Source organism: Pristiophorus japonicus, chromosome 6, assembly GCF_044704955.1.
Source record: "Pristiophorus japonicus isolate sPriJap1 chromosome 6, sPriJap1.hap1, whole genome shotgun sequence".
Classification (NCBI taxonomy): Eukaryota; Metazoa; Chordata; class Chondrichthyes; family Pristiophoridae; genus Pristiophorus; species Pristiophorus japonicus.
Window position 1 is genome coordinate 212,821,888 of NC_091982.1, and position 22,035 is coordinate 212,843,922.

General features: G+C 44.3%; 1 protein-coding gene across 2 annotated transcripts in view; it reads right to left on the bottom strand.

Annotated features, from left to right (window-relative positions):
* Positions 1–3,695: 3,695 nt before the first annotated feature.
* The window catches only part of mlf1 (myeloid leukemia factor 1), a 194,006-nt gene continuing 175,666 nt past the window's right edge, over positions 3,696–22,035 (bottom strand). The window contains exon 7 of one of the 2 annotated variants that reach the window (XM_070882345.1): positions 3,696–4,017. In XM_070882345.1, the coding sequence (XP_070738446.1) occupies positions 3,906–4,017 (112 nt within the window). In that variant the 3' untranslated portion in view covers positions 3,696–3,905. Of the gene's footprint in view, positions 4,018–6,476; positions 6,646–22,035 lie in introns of those variants that run through there. The other variant, XM_070882344.1, reaches the window with a different exon arrangement.

Here is a 22,035-nt window from a genome sequence, read left to right on the forward strand (position 1 = left end):
AAAGTTGTTGAGTCCAGTTCATTGGACACATTCAAAAGGGAGTCAGATGTGGCCCTTACGGCTAAAGGGATCAGGGGGTAAGGAGAGAAGGCTGTGGTGGGGTACTGAGATTGAATGATCAGCCATGCTCATATTGAATGGCGGTGCAGGCTCGAAGGGTCGAATGGCCTGCTCCTGTACCTATTTTCTATGATTCTATTAGTTATATGCTATATGTTACTTTAAAAGAAAAAAGAAAAACTTAGCCTGTCTTACCTGTGATGTCACACAGTAGTGTTCTCCTCACCCAGAGCTGTGCAATCTCCTGGGAGAGGCAAAAAGCAGATAAAAACCTGGGCCAATTGGGGAAAAAATCTGGGAAAATTCCTCTCTGACCCAACCAGGTGATCGAAAGCAGTCCAGGAGATCACACTGGCCGTATGCTGTGGCTTTTATCCCCACTCTCGGGCTTCGGTCTGCACTCGCTCAGGTACGCCGCTGCTCTGCGGTAAAAGTTAGGAAAAACAAGGCAAAGCAACACCTCCCGACCCCACTTCACCTAACTCTCCCACTTACCAAACTCTTGTTTTCTCACTCTGAGCTGATGCAAACCTTTCTTTAAAAAATAAAGGAAAAGTAAATGAGGTGACAGAACGGATACAAAGGGAGTAAAGAGTAGGCCTTCATTTATGCTCTTGTTACATTATAGCAGTGATTACATAGGATGTGAAACATGGAAGGGAAGTTTAACACCCAAAAACGTAAGGGTTTTGGTTGGGTGGAATGTAAAAAAATTTTTAATCTCAAACCCAATCCCAACCCATCCAGTTCAGGTTTTAACGGAGATGGGCAACCAGCTCGCTCCCCGGAGGTGGGATGCCAATTTAAGTATTTTAACACGGCTGCGTTCCTCACATTTTAGCTCCATTATTATTTTACTCTGGCTAGCTGGGAGTCCTGGGCCTCGGGAAACCCGGCAGATAAAGGGAGGTAAGGACTGCTGCGTGGAAGAGGTAAGTGCCTTTCCAGCACTGCTTGTGGGCCAAGAGGAGCAACCACCAAGTGAATCTGCTTACCTGCCTGTGAATGTACCCCATCACATGATCAGACCCACCCCCCCCAACGATATCACTGATGACCCCGAGATTACCGACTCCCTCACCACGACCACTGACCCCTCCTCACAATCACTGACATCTCCATCTCTTCACTCTGATCTATCTCCGATCACCCCCCAAACCACACTGTACCCCCATCCCACCTTGTGATCTCTACACCTGCAGCAAGAAACCTACCCGTTCCTGGGTTGTGGCCTCTGCTGGATCTCCGCCTGACAGGGAATCAAGCATGTAAATCAGGCTCGCTTCCGGGCAGGGATCCAGTTGAAAAAATGCACACACTGTGGAGTTAAAACTCCACAGCATTTGACCAGAACCCCACCTCCCTGCTTGGAAATCCCACCCCAGTAAAGATAAGGGCCACTGACATTCTGAGAATGTAAAAGGCACTATATAAATGGAAGTACTTTCTTTCTATTAATTGATTTGTGGACCATGAAATTAAAGAGGTGTTGAAGCCATCACAAAAACACAACATAAATAAATTGGAGGAATAAATCTGAAAAAATAATTTAAGATGGCTGAACTTAACCCTACACACCTGGTGGGAACTTGGAAGGTAGCATTACAATCGGCTAAGTAACTTACGCACCAACGTATCTGTTCTGAGAAGATGAAAAGAAACCTGCATGAAGCTGGCACAGACCTTCTTTAAATATGCAGATCGTGCCCCGATGACATTCAATGGGCTCGATTGTGATCTTAACCATCGTGGCTTTCCTATCAGGTGAAGACAGCGGAAGAGGATCCAGGACCAGAAGAAACGCAAACGGGTACGTTTATTAACTTTTTTTGTGAGGCGAAAAGGAGCAGAAATGCTCTGCTATGCCCCAACAAATGGCAATTTTGAGAGCATTAGCATATGTTGAGTGTGCATGTATAAGCATAAGATATTTACAATATACATTAATGATTTAGACGAAGGAATTGAATGTAATATCTGCAAGCTTGCAGATGACACTAAGCTGGGTCGCAGTGCGAGCTACAAGGAGGATGCTAAGAGGCTGCAGGGTGACTTGGACAGGTTAGGTGAATGGGCAAATGCATGGCAGTTGCAGTATAATGTGGATAAATGTGAGGTTATCCACTTTGGTGGCAAAAACAGGAAGGCAGAATATTATCTGAATGGTAACAGATTAGTAAAAGGGGAGGTGCAACAAGGCCTGGGTGTCATGGTACATAAGTCATTGAAGGTAGGCATGCAGGTACAGCAGGCAGCAAAGAAAGCAAATGGCATGCAGGCCTTCATAGCAAGGGGATTTGAGTATAGGAGCAGGGACGTCTTACTGGAGTTGTACAAGGCCTTGGTGAGACCACACCTAGAATATTGTGTTCAGTTTTGGTCTCCTAATCTGAGGAAGGACGTACTTGCTATTGAGGGAGTGCAGCGAAGGTTCACCAGACTGATTCCTGGGATGGCAGGACTGACATATGAAGAAAGACTGGATCGGCTAGGCTTATACTCACTGGAATTTAGAAGAATTCGAGGGGATCTCATAGAAACTTATAAAAGTCTGACGGGACTGGACAGGTTAGATGCAGGAAGAATGTTCCCGATGTTGGGGAAGTCCAGAACCAGGGGTCACAGTCTAAAGATAATGGGTAAGCCATATAGGACCGAGATGAGGAGAAACTTTTTCACCCAGAGTTGTGAACCTCTGTAATTCTCTGCCACAGAAAGTTGTGGAATCCAGTTCGTTGGACATACTCAGAAGGGAGTTAGATATGGCACTTATGGCTAAAGGGATCAGGGGATATGGAGAGAAGGCAGGGGTGGGGTACTGAGGTTGCATGATCAGCCATGATATTGAATGGCGGTGCAGGCTCGAAGGGCCGAATGGCCTGCTCCTGCACCTATTTTCTATGTTTCTATATCATGAAATAATTGTAGGACAGGCTTCTTCAGCAGGAAAAAAGGATTGATAGTGCTGGGGGGAAAAGTGTGGTATGCAGGGTTTTATTGAGAGTAAGAGAAATGTGAAGACGAATCTTACTTTACCAGTCCTGGTAAGATCATTTAACCCTTTCTGGCACTGCTGCCAGGTCTTGGGAGTGATGCTGCTGGACCTGTTCAGCTACCCCTCCACATGCAAGCTTACATTAGTTGTTATGGCATTTGTCTGTCATCTAAGGGAAAACAGGCCCTCCTTCCTGGCTCTGACTTCTTCAATGAGCATTTCCACCACAGTATCAGAAAATCGGGTGCTCTGGCCAGCAGCATCATGCCTGCTGCTCCATGAAAGCATTTCTCTCACATGAAAATGACACCGCCTCTTTAAGAGGTCCAGGCTGACTTTAAAAAGCAGCAGGCCTACTGGATTTTCCACCTTTCCAAATGATGAGTCGATCAACAATACGATTAGTGCTGGCAGCTCACCACTTATATTTAAATGAGGCTATATCCCAAAAAATCAATTGGGCCTCCCAATAACATCATCAGGTGGGTGTAGCAGCCATCCCACTCATTGCCCACCCAATGTGCGTCACATATAAAAATCAACCTCAGTATTTCGATACAGTGCCATTTGATCAAATCAGATACTTCACCTACATTTCTGAACCCTACTTTATTGGATGCCTAATTTGACTCAGTAGATATTTAATATAAACGTCTATAAAATGCAGTTCCTTTATTTGTTGCGTGTTGCTGATGACAAAAATGAAATGCTGATTGTGGAGCTTTAGCTAAAAATGAACTGAAGTATTCTACAGGAACTAAACTAGAACTCAAAAAACGGAGCCTTGGTATTAACAAACAGAAATGGCCTGAGACAAATAATGAAGAGCGAGGTAGTTTCAGCAAAATGCTCATCTCCTTCCATGTTTCATTCCTGTAGCAGCAGAACTCGTACCAGGGCAGCCACAAGTACTAGAGGTAGGAGCAGGGAACGGAGCAGTCGATCTTTTATTGCACTTTGTCCTAAAATGCAAAAAAGCCATCATTCTGTTACTTTAATTCTTACATTTATGGAGTAAAATCAATTTTCATTGCTGTCCAGTTATTTGAATAATACTAGCGACACTGATAATCCTTTTTCTCCAGTTGTCAGAAACTTATAGCAACAGTTTATTCATTTACAGTCCAGAAGATTGAAACTTAGATGTCCCTATTGTGTATAATTTCAATTAAAGTAGGTGCTTGTTATTTAGGACTCATGGATAGTCAATATTGGCCCAGATTTTGCGTCAGCGACAAAGGAACAATGCACGCCGTTAACCTTGAAAAAAGCTGCCCACAAAGTTTTAGCGGGTTCAAGAGCACAGAATTCCTCTATTCCGATGTTACTTTGAATTTGGCACTTGCTACAAAGGATCTGTGGCATCCAGCAACTGGACAGGCAGGTTGATGAGCCAATCAGATTGAAGAATTTTCACAGACAGCAAAGCAGGAAGTAAAAAGCAGGGAATATAAATTACATTAAAATTATTGTGTAGGAAGCAAAAAAAAGATTGGGACATAAACATGGATTATGGGAGAAATGTAAGTATCAGAACACAAACTTAAAAAAAGTTTATTTTTTGAAAATCTGCAATTTTTAAATGTTCTTCAGAGGGAATAAGACTCCACACTTATAAAATTCGTTTTCAGAGCCAGAGATGTTGTACAGTAGTAATTATGACTTAGTATGCCGTTAAAAAACTCAGTTCTCCTGATTGAACAAAGCTCAACTTTTGCATTAATTCTTACAGCAAGAATCATCATCATAGGCAGTCCCTCAAAATTGAGGAACACTTGTTTCCACTCTCAAATGAGTTCTAAGGTGACTGTACAGTCCAAAATGGGAATTACAGTCTCCATCACAGGTGGGACAGACAGTTGTTGAAGAAAAGAATGGGTGGGAAGCCTGGTTTACCGCACGCTCCTTCCACTGCCTGCACTTGTTTTCTGCATGCTCTCGGCGACGAGACTCGAGGTGCTCAACGCCCTCCCGGGTGCTCTTCCTCCACTTAGGGCAGTCTTTGGCCAGGGATTCCCAGGTGTCGATGGGGATGTTGCACTTTATCAAGGAGGCTTTCAGGGCGATCCTTGAAACGTTTGCTCTGCCCACCTGGGGATCGCTTGCCATGTAGGAGTTCCGAGTAGAGCGCTTGCTTTGGGAGTCTTGTGTCGAGCATGCGGACAATGTGGCCCGCCCAACGGAGCTGGTCGCGTGTGGTCAGTGCTTCGATGCTGGGGATGTTGGCCTGATCGAGAATAGTGTGTAAATGTCAAATCAAATGATTTCTAATTAATTCCATCCACATAGATTGCAATAGCACACTTTGTGGGCGAGCAGCGTATCACTGACAGCAACTTCCCAATTTCCACATTTAACTGCGCCTTTGCGGACGCCAGAAGTTGCTGTCAGTTTTACGCAGTAACGGCAAGCACTGACACTCTTGCTGTTATTAGTACCATAGATCCGGGCCATTATTGCTTTTCAGATGCATGTTTCCACTCTAAACGGCAGCAGTACTTATCTGTAAGATTACTACTTCGGAGTGTGATATCAAATAAGACTCTTTATTTTAGATTTCGCAGTATCACAGTGTCATCGTCAAAAATGTTGCAATAAAATTATTCAGTTTATAACATAAAAACCGCTACTGCCTCTTGCCTGGCTTCTTCAGCAGTTACATTTTTTAAATGGTTGAATAATCCAATCTTTATTTGCACAAGATATACACCTAGTGGAGTTTTCATTATCTACCATAATGGAGAGATTCTGCAGTGGCTAATTGAAATTGGCATGTACATGTCCGATACAGCATCACATTGGCAAGGGAATGGAGACAATACAAATAACAAACAGATGTCATTTTTTGGGCTTTGAATTTGACTTATTTTAGTCAGGAGATTGGTGTTCGTGGAGAGTGCAATGAAGCTATGTCTCGAGCAAGGCTTTATCCTGCAAATATTTTGATCAATGATGGAGATTCTGCTGTATTTTATGAAAATCACGTATATATAAATATGAACTAAATATATTTCTGAACAGTTACATAGTGCAACATCATCACATGCATGCAAGTCAAACTAATTTGTTGTTTGGGAATGGTTTGCATCAAAAAAAGGTAAATAAAATCAATTTGGCATAAAAAGGACAGAGTACAAATCAACACGTTCTATCTGAGGCATTGGTCTGACTCTGGAGTACTGTGCAGAGTTCTGTTCAATGAATTATACAAACAATATTATTGCTCTTGTGAGGATACAGAGGCAAGCAACAATGATTTTGAGTATCAGGAATTTACATTATGATGAATGGTTAAAATAAAGGTTGGCTTTACTTCCTTCTGAAAAGATATATAAAGATGGTTTAATTGAATTTTTTAAGATTAAATGAAGAGGAATGACAAAGTAAGTCAGGCAAATTCATTACTCAGGTGAAGGTCTCAAAGGGTATGGGATACAATTTAAAAAATAAGAGCTAAGGCTCTGTACTTGCTTAAAAGCTGTTCATCTCTAACATCTTCCAGTTCTGATGAAAGGTCATCGACCTGACACGTTAATTCTGTTTCTCTCTCCACAGATGCAGCCTGACCTACTGAGTGTTTCCAGCATTTTCTGTTTTTATTTTAAAAAATAGGAAGTTAGGAGTTAGAAGGAAAGTTGAATCTTTTTACACAAAGATTAACAGACTTTTGGAACAAGTTGACAGGGGATGCTATTTATGTGAATAGTATAAATGGGTTCATGAGGCAGTAGGATGCGTTTTTGAGGAGAAAAGGGATTGAGTGATACAGTAAGAAGGCAGGTAGGTGAAGTTGACATCAAAAAGAGCCAAACTTAGTAAGCCTAATCTGTTTCTTGCTCCTCATTCTACATACTTTTATGATGTATCACAAGGAATTCAGCTAATACTTAGAGGCATTTCATAAAAATCCTAGCAGGGGATGGAAATCTAAATGGGAGTACTTTGCATTGCTGATGCATCCCTTCCATGACAAATCCACAAGTATTTAACATGGGTTTTCCTTAATCTTATGTAGAAATACACATCTTTGTGAATGCAAGCTGGTGCTCCTGATGTACTGCTTGAATAACCTAATAAAATCTCCTCTCACCATCCAGCAAAGTTTCAATTTAAAAATTATCATCCTTGGTTTCAAATCCCTCCAAGGCCTCACCCCCTCCCTATCTTTATAACTTCTTCCAGCCCTACAACCTTCCAAGATCTTCGCACTCCTCCAATTCTGGCCTCTTGCGCATCCCTATTTTAATCGCTCCACCATTGTCAGCTGTGCTTGCAGCTGCTTAGGCCCTAAACTCTGGAATTCCCTCTCTAAACTTCTCTGCCTCTCTAACCTCCTTTAAGACGCACCTTAGAACCTACCTCGTTGACCAAGCTTTTGGTCATCTGTCCTAACAGCTCCTTAGGCGGCTCGGTGTCAACATTTTGTTTGATAATGATGCTGTGAAGCACCTAGGGGCATCTTACTATGTTAAAGGCGCTACATAAATGCAAGTTGTTGTTGCAGTTGAACTTTTAAAATGAAGGAACTCAGGATAATATGATCCAGTATGGGGATGAGTCTCCCATAATTGTCTGATACCTGTAATAGTTTCTACAGTCTCAACGTGTAGCATCTTAAAATAATTATAAGGGTCTACACCTGAAAATACAACTTATCTGTTCTTGCCACAGATGCTGACTAACCTGCTAAGTGTTTACAACATTTTCTGTTTGAATTTTAAAATTCATTTCAGACCAACAATGCTGTGGTCTGCATAGTCGAACACAAACCATGCCAGGTTGGATTCTTCGGTGACATGTTTTCAGAATAGATCGCAAGCTACCACAATCAGATTAATGATTTCAGACAAAACTGATGTACCTGCAATTGTTTTTCTTCTTGCTTCCGCACCATTAGCTCTAGAACCCCTAAGGATATTATACTTGGCTACTGTTCCCTCTAAAGTGCACGGGTGCAGACGCGCACACTGATCCCCGAGCTCACGCGCAGTGGATTTGAAATGCTGCACAGAGAACCGAACAATAGTTGGAGCGGGGGAATGGCCAATACACAATGGCCCCAGAAATCCAGACAGACTCATTTGTGAGTATTGCCACCTCAGAGCCAATAGCATTTGCAGCTCTTGAAGTGTGTGATCTGATGTTTGCTGTGTAACGCCGGGAGGGGTTTGGTTTTCTCTCTTGACCTTTGAGTGGATAGTGGGAGAATCCTCTGCGCTGTGATTATTTGTGAAGTAACTATTTATACTGCACTTTTCTTTGACAGACAGGCGTCCATCCAGCCCCTGCCCCAGCTGCACTTTTTTGACAGACATGTGACCAGCCCCGCTCCTGTCAAGCTCCGGACCCACCCGCCCCCTCCCGTCCCGAGTCATTCCATGCACGTGGTGCTGAGAAGCAGGACCTGAGGCTTCAACTCTCTCCCCCCCACCCGCCCCGCTCCCCGGCCAGCCTGGGGCCGCAAGCGGAGGTCACCTTGAGGCCGCCTTGGGGCCGAGAGCGGAGGCTGCATTGGGGCCAAGAGCGAGAGAGAAGCTGGGGGAAAGTGGGAGAAGCTGGGGGGAGAGTGAGAGAGGCTGGGGAGAGTGTGAGAGGCTGTGGGAGGGAGAGAGAGAGGTTGGGGGGAGGGAGAGAAAGAGAGGTTGGGGGGAGAGAGAGAGGCACGGGAGGGGGGGAATTCGGGAAAGATGGATCTCGTTCTTCCATCCCCCTACAAGGGACATCGTTGGAGTGGTAGATATCCAGAAGTTACGATATTGTCATTATTCACTTCATACCCAATAAACCTGTTAACAATCCATACATAATGCCCCATCTATGGTGGGGGTGGTGGAAAAGGATGCACTTGCGCTTGAATAAGGCATGCACTTGCGCTGCGGTGTGGGATTTTGGCTGGGGGAGGGATGTACTTGGACTGGGGTAAGGCACTTTGGCTGGGGGAGGGATGTACTTGGACTGGGGTACATGACTTTGGCTGGCCCTTGCTGTCTTCTGGGGAGCTCTGTCCTCTGTCGCTTCAGGAAGTCAAAGTGGATCGAATAGCAATTTGTAAAGTCAGTGAGACCTTGGGATGGGCGGTTCCAGTGACACATTCCTGTGAAACTTCAGAGTGTGGCTTATCCTCCAAGGGGACCAATCAGAAATAAAGGACGGAGCATGTTGGTCATTTTTGCAGTACAAATAAGCGCATCTAATTATTTGCCGATGCAGCCTTCAGCACCTGCTGACCAGAACTGCGCATGCGCAGTACCCAGTTGGACCACGCTTTCTTCGGCTCCGTGCAGAGGTCAGGAGATCCGTTTGTGGCCGGTAGGTGGGCCAGATCGAGGATTGAAAGGGGAGAGAGAGAAAGAGGGAGACTGGGGAGAGAGACTGGGGGAGTACAAGACTGGGGAGGTAGAGAGACACTGGGGGAAAGCAAGAGAAAGAGAGACTGTAGGAGAGCAAGAGAGAGAGAGAGACTGGGGGGGTGGGAGAGAGAGAGAGATGGGGGAGAGAGACTGGGGGGAGAGAGAGACTGGGGGAGAGAGAGAGACTGGGGGAGAGAGAGAGACTGGGGAGGGAGAGAGGGGCAGGGAGAGAGCAAGAGAGAGGGACTGGGGGAGAGCAAGAGAGAGACTGTGGGAGAGAGACTGTGGGAGAGAGACTGGTGAGGGGGAGAGAGAGACTGGGGAGAGAAAGAGACTGGGGAGAGAGAAACTGGGGCGAGAGACTGGGGAGAGAGAGACTGGGGAGAGAGAGAGACTGGGGCGAAAGAGAGACTGGCGAGAGAGAAACTGGCGAGAAACTGGGGAGAGAAAGGGAATCGGAGGTGTTGAGAAAGAGAGACTGGGGAGAGTGAGATAGACTGGGGAGAGAAAGATAGACTGGGAGAGAAAGAGAGACTGGGAGTGTCATGTATGTAACCACAATGTAACACCACTGTATTACTGTATACACACAACCTAGATGCACACCTTGACCACAAGGGGTGAACTTGTGGGAGACACTCCTTACCTGATCTCCCAGGTATATAAAGGGAGGTCCCATGCAGGGTCATCACTTGTGGAGTGCTGTAAATAAAGAGTTGAGGTCACAGAGTGACCTTGTCCCTAGAATGTGCCTCGTGTGGTTTCATGCAGTAGAGTAAGGATTTTACATTGGCGACGAGAAATGGGAACTCACGACCCACGAGAATGGCCACTGGTAGTGCAGAGGAACGGTACGGTGTTGGGGAAGACTGGGACGATTTTGTCGAGAGGCTTTAGCAAAGCTTCGTTACGAAAGAATGGCTGGGAGATGCAGCGGCCGACAATCGAAGGGCTTATCTCTTGGCTAGCTGTGGACCAAAGACTTACGCGCTCATGAAGGACTTACTAGCGCCTGAGAAGTGGTCGGACAAAATCTTTGAAGAACTTACCAAACTGATCGGGGAGCACCTCAAACTGGCAAGTAGCATACACATGGCCCGACACAGATTCTACACCCACCGACGTCGTGAAGGACAGAGCATACCGGACTTCGTAGCGGACCTCCGGCGTTTGGCCAGCCTCTGTAAGCTCACAGATGCCTGCAGTGGAGAGATGCTAAGGGACTTCTTTATCGAGGGCATCGGTCATGCAGGAATTTTCCGCAAATTAATTGAGACCAAGGATTTGACCTTGGAAGCGGTGGTGTTGTTAACTCAAACTTTCATGGCGGGGGAGGAAGAGACGAAAATAATATACACGCGCAATTCTGCCACTAACGCAGCGATGGGTCAGGGAGTCAACATCATCAATGCGACTCAGAGCCCCGCAGGCTGGCAGGGACAGTCTGATATTCCCCAGGCAGCAATAGACCCCAGAGTAGGATTCCAACAGAGACAATGGCAGGCTGAACGGACATTTACACCATCACAGCGGACAATGCGGCCCGGGATGAAGCCATTGACACCCACTAATAGGGTACTTAAGAGGAGTCAAAGGGACAGTCAGCGTGGAATGCCTGGCCATAGTCCCTTTGTCCCCAACAATGGAAACTTTAACTCATGCTGGAGGTGTGGGGGAAAACACTCAGCCAGATCTTGCAGATTTCAACAGTTTGTCTGCAGAATCTGCAATCTCAGTGGCCATTTAGCTCGAATGTGCAGGAAGCCTGCAACCAGACTAATATGTGAGGTGGATGGACCAGAAGAGGGTCCTTTGAGGCAGGATGACTTTTGGGGCAAATCGATGGACGCCGATGTTCAGCGGGTCCATGTAGCGAACAGTTCATACACCAAAACGCCACCAATGATGATGAGGCTTTTATCAAACGGCATCCCAGTACGCATGGAGCTAGACACTGGGGCCAATCAGTCACTCATGGGCGTCCAGCACTTTGAGAAGCTATGGCCACTTAAAGCCAGTAGACCCAAATTAGAACGTATTGAGACACAATTACGGACTTACACCAAAGAAATCATCCCGGTGCTAGGCAGTGCAATGTTGGCTGTCACACACAACGGGTTAGTCAATTGGCTGCCACTCTGGATTGTCCCGGGTAATGGTCCCGTGCTGTTGGGGAGGAGATGGTTAGCTGAGACGAACTGGAAATGGGGGGATGTTCACAAAATGTCATCTGTGCAGCGAAGTTCGTGCTCCCAAGTCCTACAACAATTCGGTTCACTATTCCAACTTGGCGTCAGGACTTTCAAAGGTACCAAAGTAGTAATACACATCACCCCAGACGCCAGGCCAGTGCACCACAAAGCCAGAGGGGTGCCGTATGTGATACGAGAAAAGATCGAGAGCGAATTGGACCGCCTGTTGAATTCAGCAACTGGGTGAGCCCCATCATTCCCGTCCTAAAAGCGGATAGCTCTGTCAGGATCTGTGACTACTACAAGGCCACCATAAATCGGGAGCCCCTACAAGATCAATACCCGCTCCCGAGAGCGGAGGAACTTTTCGCCACGCTGGCAGGCGGCAAGCTGTTCACCAAGTTGGACCTCCCCTCAGCCTATATGACCCAGGAACTGGCCGACGAATCCAAACTACTGACCACCATAATCATGCACAAGGGACTGTTCGTTTATAACAGGTGCCCGTTTGGCATTCGATCAGTAGCCGCGATAGAAACATAGAAAATAGGTGCAGGAGTAGGCCATTCGGCCCTTCGAGCCTGCACCGCCATTCAATGAGTTCATGGCTGAACATGCAATTTCAGTACCCCTTGATCCCCCTAGTAGTAAGGACTACATCTAACTCATTTTTGAATATATTTAGTGACTTGGCCTCAACAACTTTCTGTGATAGAGAATTCCACAGGTTCACCACTCTCTGGGTGAAGAAGTTTCTCCTCATCTCGGTCCTAAATGGCTTACCCCTTATCCTTAGACTGTGACCCCGTTCTGGACTTCCCCAACATTGGAAACATTCTTCCTGCATCTAACCTGTCTAAACCCGTCAGAATTTTAAACGTTTCTATGAGATTCCCTCTCATTCTTCTGAACTCCAGTGAATACAAGCCCTGTTGATCCAGTCTTTCTTGATATGTCAGTCTCGCCATCCCGGGAATCAGTCTGGTGAACCTTCGCTGCACTCCCTCAATAGCAAGAATGTCCTTCCTCAAGTTAGGAGAGCAAAACTGTACACAATACTCCAGGTGTGGCCTCACCAAGGCCCTGTACAATTGTAGTAACACCTCCCTGCCCCTGTACTTAAATCCCCTCGCTATGAAGGCCAACATGCCATTTGCTTTCTTAATCGCCTGCTGTACCTGCATGACAACCTTCAATGACTGATGTACCATGACACCCAGGTCTCGTTGCATCTCCCCTTTTCCTAATCTGTCACCATTCAGATAATAGTCTATCTCTCTGTTTTTACCACCAAAGTGGATAACCTCACATTTATCCACATTATACTTCATCTGCCATGCAACATGGGATCGCAACTCACACTACCACCCAACTTAGTGTTATCCGCAAATTTGGAGATACTACATTTAATCCCCTCGTCTAAATCATTAATGTACAATGTTAACAGCTGGGGCCCCAGCACAGAACCTTGCGGTACTCCCACTAGTCACTGCCTGCCATTCTGAAAAGTACCCATTTACTCCTACTCTTTGCTTCCTGTCTGCCAACCAGTTCTCAACACGTCAGCACACTACCCCCAATCCCATGTGCTTTAACTTTGCACATTAATCTCTTGTGTGGGACCTTGTCGAAAGCCTTCTGAAAGTCCAAATACACCACATCAACTGGTTCTCCCTTGTCCACTCTACTGGAAACATCCTCAAAAAATTCCAGAAGATTTGTCAAGCATGATTTCCCTTTCACAAATCCATGCTGACTTGGACCTATCATGTCACCTCTTTCCAAATGCGCTGCTTAATAATTGATTCCATCATTTTACCCATGACTGATGTCAGGCTGACCGGTCTATAATTCCTTGTTTTCTCTCTCCCTCCTTTTTTAAAAAGTGGGGTTACATTGGCTACCCTCCACTCCACAGGAACTGATCCAGAGTCTATGGAATGTTAGAAAATGACTGTCAATGCATCCGCTATTTCCAAGGCCACCTCCTTGAGTACTCTGGGATGCAGTCCATCAGGCCCTGGGGATTTATCGGCCTTCAATCCCATCAATTTCCCCAACACAATTTCCCGACCAATAAGGATTTCCCTCAGTTCCTCCTCCTTACTAGACCCTCTGACCCCTTTTATATCCGGAAGGTTGTTTGTGTCCTCCTTAGTGACTACCAAACCAAGGTACTTGTTCAATTGGTCTGCCATTTCTTTGTTCCCAGTTATGACTTCCCCTGATTCTGACTGCAGGGGACCTACGTTTGTCTTTATTAAGCTTTTTCTCTTTACATATCGATTGAAACTTTTGCAGTCCGTCTTAATGTTCCCTGCGAGCTTCCTCTCGTACTCTATTTTCCCTGCCCTAATCAAACCCTTTGTCCTCCTCTGCTGAGTTCTAAATTTCTCCCAGTCCCCAGGTTCACTGCTATTTCTGGCCAATTTGTATGCCACTTCCTTGGCTTTAATACTATCCCTGATTTCCCTTGATAGCCACGGTTGAGCCACCTTCCCTTTTTTATTTTTACGCCAGACAGGGATGTACAATTGTTGTAGTTCATCCATGCGGTCTCTAAATGTCTGCCATTGCCCATCCACAGTCAACCCTTTAAGTATCATTCGCCAATCTATCCTAGCCAATTCACGCATCGTACCTTCAAAGTTACCCTTCTTTAAGTTCTGGACCATGGTCTCTGAATTAACTGTTTCATTCTCCATCCTAATGTAGAATTCCACCATATTATGGTCACTCTCCCCCAAGGGGCCTCGCACAACAAGATTGCTGATTAATCCTCTCTCATTACACAACACCCAGTCTAAGATGGCCTCCCCGCTAGTTGGTTCCTCGACATATTGGTCTAGAAAACCATCCCTTATGCACTCCAGGAAATCCTCCTCCACCATATTGCTTCCAGTTTGGTTAGCCCAATCTATATGCATATTAAAGTCACCCATGATAACTGCTGCACCTTTATTGCATGCACCCCAAATTATTAAGCGATCTTTCAAAGAAACATGGAAAGCCTGCTTAAATCCATTCCTGGAATGATCGTATTCCAGGACGACATCCTCATCATGGGTCGAGACACCGAGGAACACCTCCACAACATGGAGGAGTTGCTACGCCGACTGGACCGGGTAGGCCTGTGACTCAAGAAGTCTAAATGCGTGTTTTTAGCTCCTGAGGTTGAGTTTCTGGGCAGGAGGTTTGCTGCAGATGGGATTCAGCTCACCGAATCCAAAATAGAGGCGATTCGATGAGCACCCATGTGTGTAGTCTGTTCCCGGGGACTGAGCTGCAGCTGCACCCCGCGGGAACATTCGGTGCCGGTATCGACGGTGGATGAAGCAGTGCCGTCCGGGTGAGGCGGGCCAGTGCACAACGCCCCTGGTAGTGACAGCGACTTTATTTTTGGATCGCGCCCGACCCATAGCGCGACCTGGTGGGAACACCTGTAAAAACTGGCATTCGAAGCTGCAGTGAGGTAGGTAATGCCGACCTGAGATAAGTGTGATTGTTTTTGGGGGGTTTTTTTGCGATTTATGTTGGGGTGGTGTGAGCTGCTGAGCTATGTATTGGGAATGTTTTTTGCTGGTTTTTTTTTTTCAAGTTCTCTTTCCACCACCCCACCCTCACCACTCCCCGACCTCTGTTTTGGCACTCTCTTTCACTCAGGAATTTCCCTTGCTCAGCCGGCATAGCACAGTAAAAGAGGTGTGTAATGCCTTCCTTAGCGCACCGCTCCAAACTCCGGGCCCAGCTGATGAATTTGGCGGCAGCAGACGCAAACCAGTTGCCGGCGCAAAATTTACCGCTCCGCCCGGGGCCCCAACTGAGGCGCAACCGAATTTCCATCCCAAGGCCTTTATTTCCAGAACCCTTCTCTGCTGCAATCTGTGGTGCGAGTGATGGCACTCTACATCCTATTCCTTTCAGTGTGTGATCTTATTTTGCAACGTGTGTGTTGCTGTTTATGGTTGATGTTTTTTTGATCAAGAGCTTCAACAAGTCTTCACAGCAATAACTGAGTAAGGTAATTTAAATTTAGTAGGGCCATGTTTAAAATTCCTGACACTTGACATTGAGGCAAAAGGGAAATAGAGTTTCATCTCCTGTGACATGCTGTCGTGATGATGTCGGTGGTGTGCCAGAGATACATGGTTTTGAAAGGATGGAATAATATTTACACGCTGAACTCCAACAAAAGTTATTTTGCCTCAGGATTATTTCACCCTGGATTGCATTTTTAAAGCCAATGATAATTTGGTTTTAAGCACATATTCCTAATTCTGTTAGTTGTGGACACCATTGACCTTGTCCTTTAGCAACAAGAAGAATGAAAATAAGTTGCATTTATACAGCTCCTTTAAAGTAGGAAAATGTCCGGAGGTTTAGCAACTTCAGGCGAGGAACAGATGCTTAATTGTGAATATCCAAAAGTTGCTGTCAAGAGTTGTGCTGCTCCGCATCTCACGCTTATGCCTCCCTGTTTTAGTTTTTGGATCTTTTACATAGGATTACATAGGATATACAGCACAGAAACAGGCCACAGAAACAACACAGGTGGAGGCACAATGGCCGCTGGAAGGAGGCTAAAGCAAAGAAGTTTTAGGCCCTCGGTGAAACAAAAATGAGATTTTTCTTTCAATTCCAAAAATTGTTTAAAGTTGGAAAGCTATACGGGAAAGTGATGTTGAATATTTAAGTTCCAATTAAAATTTGGCAGGTGTTGTCTCCTTTTTGGATTTTTTAAATAATGTTATGAGGGGAAAAGGTTTGTGCCCCTGTTTTGTACCTCAGAGTCTGAGAGACAGTGGAAACGGCAGCAAAAACTTCTCCAAAACTGATCCCAACTCATCGCCAAGACTGGGGGGGGAACAAATAACCTCACTGCCTTCTTAGGAATTTTAATCACTATTCACTTTCTTATTTGAGCTCTGTTTGGAATTAGAGTTTATTTTATTATTTTTATTGTATATTTAACGACAGCATTGAAGAGACACTTGGAGCAACTTCTGTCAAAGCTGAAACAAGACTTGAAAGAATTTAAAGATTTTTAATAAACTTTTCACAAAAATGAATGTTAAAAACACTTTTTTCACCCCTAAGTTTCAAATATGATTTTGGAAGAAAAAGAAACAAAAATCACTTTTCTCCTCATTCAAACACTATTAAAAGAGGTTCCAAAATGCTTAAAACATTTTAAAATTGAAATTTCTCAAATTTGATTTTGAATGATCAACTGAAGTGAGAAGCTTTACACAAACATGCTGTTGAGGAGGGGGAGGGCAGAGAGGATTTGTAGGAGTGACATAATACTTTTTAAAACATTTAAGATGTTTAGGAAGAGAACTAAAAAAGGGGAAAAACACAAATCAATTTATTTTGTCTGTTGTTCTATAGTCCTAACAAGTCCCAGGAGTAATGTAAATGTAGATATCCTCTTAATGTTTAGTGGAGTTTTAATAGAAACATGAGTTATGTAATGATGTATAAAAATTACATGGAGTTACTTTGGAAGAAACTACTATCTGTTTATTGAGAAAGACACATAAAATATTTTGATTAAACTGATAATGTCCAATTTTGATTTGATATGTTTGAAATAGGAGATTAAAAATTGAGAGTATAATGAAGTTTGTTTCCCATTATTTAATATGGAAGTACCTAAAATAATTAAACACTTTTCGTGATAAGAGCAAGGATTAAAGGAGAATATTTGAGAGAAAAACATAAGAAGCAAAATTCATAAATTAACATCTTTACGTCAACATATTAGTAAACATTTCCAAGTCAGTCTGATTGGTTATCCTGTCCAAGAAGAAAGATGAATGTTTATTTCTGTTAAATGCTTTTCCTGCTTTTTGTTCTTAATTTGATGATGCAAATTGTGTATATGTCTTTCTGCACGTGAATAAGTGCTGCATTTCTGACATGTTACATGGGGAGGGGTGGCGGGGGGTGGGGGGGGAGGGGTGGCAGTGCTGGTTCAAGAAGACAACATTTATCAATGGCAGTGATTGAAGTTGGAAATACAGATATCCGTTTTGTTTAATTCTTTTTAATACTGTGGACTAAAGAACTACAGCAATTGATATTTGTTGGTTGTCTGATTGCATTGTGATCAATATTACCATGACTTATGTGGCTGTACAGCATGTCAGCGCCATAGGAAAGCCTCTGCTCCTGCTGCCTGCGCAGCCACTGCTATAGTGACATGAGGGATGGGCTAATACATTGAAACCTTTAAAATAGATACAAATTGCATGAATAGTTATGCCTCTTTCAACTCACCTTGGGCTTTTGAATTGTTGTTGATGCATAACGGTGTAATTAAGTGACGTTTCTGAAGTGTTAATGCATTATTATGCAGTTCTTTTATATCCCAGTCATTTCTGACAAGTAAAGTTTTATTAAAGAGAGTTTGTACATGACAAACTAAAAGCTTTTAATTAATTCTACTGTAAACAAACTTTTGGGCGTGCAAGTGACAAATTAATGGTATTTTGGTAGGAAGAATAAGGAGGCAACGATCAAAATATTAGGAAGAAAGCTAACATTAGGACGGAGATGAGGGTTCCAAGGAAACTCAAGAGGACACAGGAAGATAGAGGTCAGGAATCCTGAACTACACACTCTGAAAACAGAAATTTCCCAAGACGGTCTCCGGAGTCAAATAAGAATATAGAAAATGGGCATAGCGAGCCAACTGCAAAGAAATGGAGGTCGGAGCAGGAGGAAGCTAAAAGCTTACAACAAGATACTCAGGCTCAGCAGTCGAATTTGTAAAATTGGAATCATGATGAGTAATCTTTTTTGAAATACTGTATAAATACTGTGTTTCTAAAAAAAAGGGGTAGCAGTGTAATGTATGCACTTTGTAGAGCTGTTGAGGTGGACATTAACAGGTCCAGGCAGCGGGCGGTCGAAAGGGTCGTTCAGCCCAACTGCCTGCCTCTCTTCCGCGGTTATGTTCGCACTCGGGTGTCCCTGGAGATGAAGCATGCGGTGTCCACTGGTACGCTCGCGGCCTTCCGCGAGCAGGGAGCACCGGAGGGACAGGAGTGCATCATCACCCCAGGCAACCAAACTTAAATTTGAACCGTTAGTGTCTAAAGGTTAATTTGTTTAGTTTGCTGGTTTTAGTGCCCCCCCCCCCACCTTTTAGCCAGGGGGCACTTGTATAATTTGTGATCTTAGTGCCCCCCCGCCAAAAAAAACAAAAAAATCCCCAAAAACAAGGGGACACTTGTTTGAAAGTGTTTGGAGTGTCCCCCCTCCCTTTAATCAGGGGGCACTTGATATAATGACGTAATTGTTCACAACAAAATAGTTATAGAGCTGTTGAGGTGGCCATTAACAGGTCCAGGCAGCGGGCGGTCAAGGGGGTGGTTCAGCCCAACTGCCTGCCTCTCTTCTGCGGTTATGCTCGCACCAGGGTGTCCCTGGAGATGAAGCATGTGGTGTCCACCGGTACGCTCACGGCCTTCCGTGAGAGGTGGACCCCTGAGGGACTGGAGTACATAATTTCAACAGGGAACAACATTTTTAATGTAATTTGTCAGGGTTCCCTTTAATGTTTATTAGTTAATTTGTGGTTTTTTGTGCCCTTACAAAAGGGGGCACTTGATTTAAAGTTATACCAAAATAGTTGTGGAGCTGTTGAGTTGGGAGTGGCTTAGCCAATCACATGATGTTCATAAGACTTAATAAAACCCCAGCTAGTTGGGTTCAGGGGATCCACAATGAGGCAGGTAGTTGTGAGCATGGTGGATGAACTGGTAATGTGTGGTGTGATTGTTAAACCTTTGCTAATAAACCAACTATTTTTTAAGAGCAATGTGTCGCTATGAATTCTTAAGCAAAGAACCCATGAAGCAAGCAACCTACTCCTTGGAAAATAAGAGTCTAAATGGGGTAGAGGTGCAAAGGGATCTAGGGGTATAGATTCATAAATCATTAAAAGTAGCAACACACGTTAAAAAAGCCATAAAAACATAAGAACTTAAGAATTAGGAATAGGAGTAGGCCATCTAGCCCCTTGAGCCTGCTCCGCCATTCAAAAAGATCATGGCTGATCTGGCCGTGGACTCAGCTCCACTTACCCGCCCGCTCCCCATAACCCTTAATTCCCTTATTGGTTAAAAATCTATCTGTGATTTGAATATATTCAATGAGCTAGCCTCAACTGCTTCCTTGGGCAGAGAATTCCACAGATTCACAACCCTCTGGGAGAAGAAATTCCTTCTCAATTCGGTTTTAAATTGGCTCCCCCGTATTTTGAGGCTGTGCCCCCTAGTTCTAGTCTCCTCAACCAGTGGAAACAACCTCTCTGCCTCTATCTTGTCTATCCCTTTCATTATTTTAAATGTTTCTATAAGATCACCCCTCATCCTTCTGAACTCCAACGAGTAAAGACCCAATCTATCATCATAAGGTAACCCCCTCATCTCCGGAATCAGCCTAGTGAATCATCTCTGTACCCCTTCCAAAGCTAGTATATCCTTCCTTAAGTAAGGTGACCAAAACTGCATGCAGTACTCCAGGTGCAACCTCACCAATACCCTGTACAGTTGCAGCAGGACCTCCCTGCTTTTGTACTCCATCCCTCTCGCAATGAAGGCCAACATTCCATTCGCCTTCCTGATTACCTGCTGCACCCGCAAACTAACTTTTTGGGATTCATGCACAAGGACCCCCAGGTCCCTCTGCACTGCAGCATGTTGTAATTTCTCCCCATTCAAATAATATTCCCTTTTACTGTTTTTTTTCCAAGGTGGATTACCTCACATTTTCCGACATTGTATTCCATCTGCCAAACCTTAGCCCATTCGCTTAACCTATCCAAATCTCTTTGCAGCCTCTCTGTGTCCTCGACACAACCCGCTTTCCCACTAATCTTTGTGTCATCTGCAAATTTTGTTACACTACACTCTGTCCCATCTTCCAGATCATCTATGTATATTGTAAACAGTTGTGATCCCAGCACCGATCCCTGTGGCACACCATTAACCACCGATTTCCAACCCGAAAAGGACCCATTTATCCCGACTCTCTGCTTTCTCTTTGCCAGCCAATTCTCTATCCATGCTAATACATTTCCTCTGACTCCGCGTACCTTTATCTTCTGCAGTAACCTTTTCTGTGGTACCTTATCGAATGCCTTTTGGAAATCTAAATACACCACATCCATCGGTACACCTCTATCCACCATGCTCGTTATATCCTCAAAGAATTCCAGTAAATTAGTTAAACATGATTTCCCCTTCATGAATCCATGCTGCATCTGCTTGATTACACTATTCCTATCTAGATGTCCCGCTATTTCTTCCTTAATGATAGCTTCAAGCATTTTCCCCACTACAGATGTTAAACTAACCGGCCTATAGTTACCTGCCTTTTGCCTGCCCCCTTTTTTAAACAGAAGCGTTACATTAGCTGCTTTCCAATCCGCTGGTACCTCCCCAGAGTCCAGAGAATTTTGGTAGATTATAACAAATGCATCTACTATAACTTCCGCCATCTCTTCTAATACCCTGGGATGCATTTCATCAGGACCAGGGGATTTGTCTACCTCGAGTCCCATTAGCCTGTCCAGCACTACCCCCCTAGTAATAGTGATTGTCTCAAGGTCCTCCCTTCCCAATTCCCATGACCAGCAATTTTTGGCATGGTTTTTGTGTCTTCCAATGTGAAGACCGAAGCAAAATAATTGTTTAAGGTCTCAGCCATTTCCACATTTCCCATTATTAAATCCCCCTTCTCATCTTCTAAGGGACCAACATTTACCTTAGTCACTCTCTTCCGTTTTATATATCGGTAAAAGCTTTTACTATCTGTTTTTATGTTTTGCGCAAGTTTACTTTTGTAATCTATCTTTCCTTTCTTTATTGCTTTCTTAGTCATTCTTTGCTGCCGTTTAAAATTTTCTCAATCTTCTAGTTTCCCACTAACCTTGGCCACCTTATACGCATTGGTTTTTAATTTGATACTCTTCTTTATTTCCTTGGTTATCCACGGCTGGTTATCCCTTCTCTTACCGCCCTTCTTTTTCACTGGAATATATTTTTGTTGAGCACTATGAAAGTGCTCCTTAAAAGTCCTGCACTGTTCCTCAATTGTGCCACAGTTTAGTCTGTGTTCCCAGTCTACTTTAGCCAACTCTGCCCTCATCCCACTGTAGTCCCCATTGTTTAAGCATAGTACGCTCGTTTGAGACACTACTTCCTCACCCTCAATCTGCATTACAAATTCAACCATACTGTGATCACTCATTCCGAGAGGATCTTTTACTCGGAGATCGTTTATTATTCCTGTCTCATTGCACAGAACCAGATCTAAGATAGCTTGCTCCCTTGTAGGTTCTGTAACATACTGTTCTAAGAAACAATCCCGTATGCATTCTATGAATTCCTCCTCCAGGCTACCCCGTGCGATTTGATTTGACCAA